This window comes from Phaethon lepturus, unplaced genomic scaffold (genome assembly GCF_000687285.1).
Source record: "Phaethon lepturus isolate BGI_N335 unplaced genomic scaffold, ASM68728v1 scaffold51009, whole genome shotgun sequence".
Taxonomy (NCBI): domain Eukaryota; kingdom Metazoa; phylum Chordata; class Aves; order Phaethontiformes; family Phaethontidae; genus Phaethon; species Phaethon lepturus.
The window spans coordinates 7,690-11,086 of NW_010563786.1; the positions used below are offsets into that span (position 1 = coordinate 7,690).

Genomic DNA, 3,397 nt, shown 5'->3' on the forward strand with positions numbered 1-3,397 from the left:
TCTCTTGGGGTTCAGGAAGAAGAAAGTGTTGTCTTTGGGATTTATCCTACCTGTTACAAAGCAAGAAAGAAAATATATTATATGCGGCTAATGTACAGGTTTTGAATTGTGCTGTCATATGCTGTGTGAACAAGAAAGATTTTACCTTACACTTTTCTCCGCCTTAATTGGCTTTCTTAATGAACCACATTATTCCCTGTCACCTTTGTTTTCTTGTATTGTTGATTCCCAGGCAAACATTTTCGCAGTCGTCTGACTCTTCGGTAGATTGTTTTCTTGGTGGATGGCCATTGTCTGGCAAACCAATGGGTGTGCAGGAAGTACAGAGAGAGTCGCTGGGGAAAGCTGCACTTGACATTTCAGTCTGATTCGTTATTTGATCTTGGCACAGTAAAGCTTCTACCTCTTCATCTTTTAGTGGAAAAACTCGAAGTTCCCACAGCCCAGACTGAAAGGAGTAAGAAGGGTAGGAGTGAGGGTGGGAAAAGAGGGGAGAAAGGGATTTCAGTTGAGTCTGAACTGATCAGCTATGTGCAGAATGATCTGCTATCAAGTAACAAATGAGTGTCTGTCTGTCTTTACAGTGTTTGCAGGGCTCTTCAGATAAAGAATACAACACTGCTAGGCACCAGCTGTCAATGTAAGCTGGCTTCATACCATTTTGAACTAGTAACAGAGCTACAATTGAACAGGCACCGTACAGGATGGGGGAAGCTCTTTTCCACAGTGCCAGACTATCAGGACACCTGACCCCAGAACAATCAGCCCCAGCTGGAACCTTGGCCAACATCCCCAAGAAAAGATCATCAGCCCTGAACCCGGGGCTGCCATACTTGCCTCCAAAACACGTGCCACGCGTGCCAAGCAATGACATTTTTACCTGCTGACAAATCTTGGGCTTAATTCAAAAAGCATAGCAATCTAGTTCTCATCAGGAGTGCTACATTCAGTCTACATAAACCAGGGTTACAGCCTGAGATTCTGATCAGTGAGACAGGAGGATACGTTCAGGTTCTTTGTTTCAGGTTAGAGAAAGCGGTCGCCGAAGACCTGACCGGACCCGGAAGGTATTAGAAGCACCCACCTTCGCTTCCTGGCTCTCCCTGCCGAGTTGTGCGGTCCCTGAACAGGCAGAGCTGTGGGCTTCCGACGTCAAGTCGGGAACAGGTTCAGAAAAAAGAGCCGCCGTGGTGGTCTTTCTGCACCGAATCTTGGCTGTGTCGTCCATCTGCATTTTTGCTGTAAGATCTAGTGCAGCGTAAGAGACAAGAGTCTTAAGCGCTACCCCCTGCCCTCTCACATCACCAGGTACAGTTCAGATTTTCTTTTCAAACCGTTCACTTTCTCTGTATGCACTACCTACATTCTACTTATTTAAATCAAAAGAGCACATGAAAATACACATGGTACTTGACAACCTTGTCACAAGCCAAAGCAAAGAGCGCTATGTGGAGGAGCTAACGGGATAAACCAGGGCTGGAGCAGGCACACTCTGGCTGCAGAACAGCTGGTGGCTGGTCCCGCTCCTGTGCCTCGCTCCACACGCTCACCAAAAGGTAATGTTGGACAGAACTCGGTGAGCTGTGGGCTGTTCCCACTCGGGGGAACACGGCAGCATTCACAGGAGCCTGCAGAGTCCGCACTGCCCTGTCAGCAGACTGTGCCAACGTAACTCGAGAAGAAACAGCAGGTCCTTGGGCTCCCTCTTTCCCACCTCTGCTCTGGACTCGCCTCCAAAGCAGTCAAAATAATTTAACAAAATTAAAAATTTTGACCTCGCCTTTAATGCAAGTTTGAACTAGATATAAAATACTGGAACGCATCATTTAAGCCAGGTGAAAGTCTGACCTTGCTCATGTCAATGGCAGTTTTACTTCTGAATTCAAATAGTACTAAGGTTTCACCAAGGAGTTCATAGAGTTTAAAAATTAAGGGTACATACAGACCTTGTATTTCTCAGTACACTTTCTTGAGGGTTTTTTTTTATGTTCAAAATGGCGTAAGTTATAATTCCTTAATATGGTTTAGCGCTAATTTTATCCTGCATTAAAAAAAGCTGTCTTTGCATATATAGTCATAGTGTCATGGTTCCCTTTCAGCCAAGAGTAGACACAAGCATATGATAAATAGCAGAAAAAAAGTTATCCCAGCATTTATAGGATGCTTTTTGTCCTTGCAGATTCTGAAGCGATTTATGGGAATCATTTTCCCAGAGCCAAATTGCAGAGACAGCTTTATTATGTTTGTTCTTGTATGTTCTCTACTTTTTGCAAGACTTTCAGGGGTTAGATTTAATGCTGGCGAGTTTTGCACCAGACAGCAAGCCTGTGATAATTTAACTTTTTCGTACAATGACTTCTTTAAGCATAAGGTTGCTTGCACGGCTCCGGACCCTTCCGTATGAATGCAAGTGGACTTTCATCCAAGTCGGGTGAGTGAAGAAGGGCTCACGTTGCACTCGGTGGCTTCAGTCATAATAACCGGGAGTGGCACAAACTAGCAGAGCTGTGTTCGGTATGGGAGTAAGATCTTTATTCACTAATATGCCCAATTTCTCTTAAGTGTGCATGCTTCAGAACTGCACGGCCTTCCCTTTCCGGCCACAAACCCAAACATACCTGGTGCTGTCCCTGCCAAGTTAGTTAATGGGGAGTTGCCCTCATTTTCAAAGTTCTCTGTGACAGCATTTCTGAAACTGCTGCACCAACAGCCGACACCAGTGGTTCAATAGGAATGCTCTTATCAAAGTCAGTACACCTGCCTGCTATTCCTTCTGGGCCAGCGGCTCTGCTCCCACAGCGACCACCTTGCTCGCTCTCTTTTTTCGTACTTTGTGTGACGTAAGGAAAATACTTCATCTGACAAATCTTCTGTCTGTAACAAAATACAGGGACAATTGCTGCCATTAATTATGAAGGTCACTGGAAACAAAGGCAGCCAATATTCTATACAATTCTGCAAAGGTCTGTTCACCAAACCGGAGGAGGTAACACAATACACGCTTACAGTATAAAGGCATATCAAAACAGATGCATTCAGCTTACACTTTCACTAGAGCTCTAGTATATGGGATGCTGTCACTTCCACTTGCTTTACATGTCCATGGCTGATCTGAATGGATATAGAAACTATACCCCCCCGTGCAACCAACTAACACATTTTTCCCTGATGTTGAGAGGCAGAAAATTAAGAGGACAAGTATTCATTTGCAAATCAAGGCAGTATTAAAAGCATATCGTAAAGACAAGCAAGAATTCCAGGAGTTTCCAGAGACTGCTTTAGGAAGAGGCTGGGAGGCAGCTGGATCTGCCAGGTGCTCTTCAAGCATGGAGAAATGGGTCTGAGATCACCCAGGACGTTGAGAGGAACTCAGCAAACCTGAGGTGCCGCATTCCTG

The 3,397-nt window shown here is 45.0% G+C and overlaps 1 protein-coding gene across 1 annotated transcript in view; it reads right to left on the reverse strand.

Moving 5' to 3' along the window:
• The window catches only part of LOC104626673 (KAT8 regulatory NSL complex subunit 1-like protein), a gene marked incomplete at its 5' end in the record, with an annotated part of 34,432 nt that continues 31,035 nt past the window's right edge, over positions 1 to 3,397 (reverse strand). Inside the window, 4 exon segments of the mRNA XM_010294651.1 lie at positions 1 to 448; positions 1,085 to 1,180; positions 1,182 to 1,248; positions 2,762 to 2,874. Of these exon segments, the coding sequence (XP_010292953.1) occupies positions 200 to 448; positions 1,085 to 1,180; positions 1,182 to 1,248; positions 2,762 to 2,874 (525 nt within the window).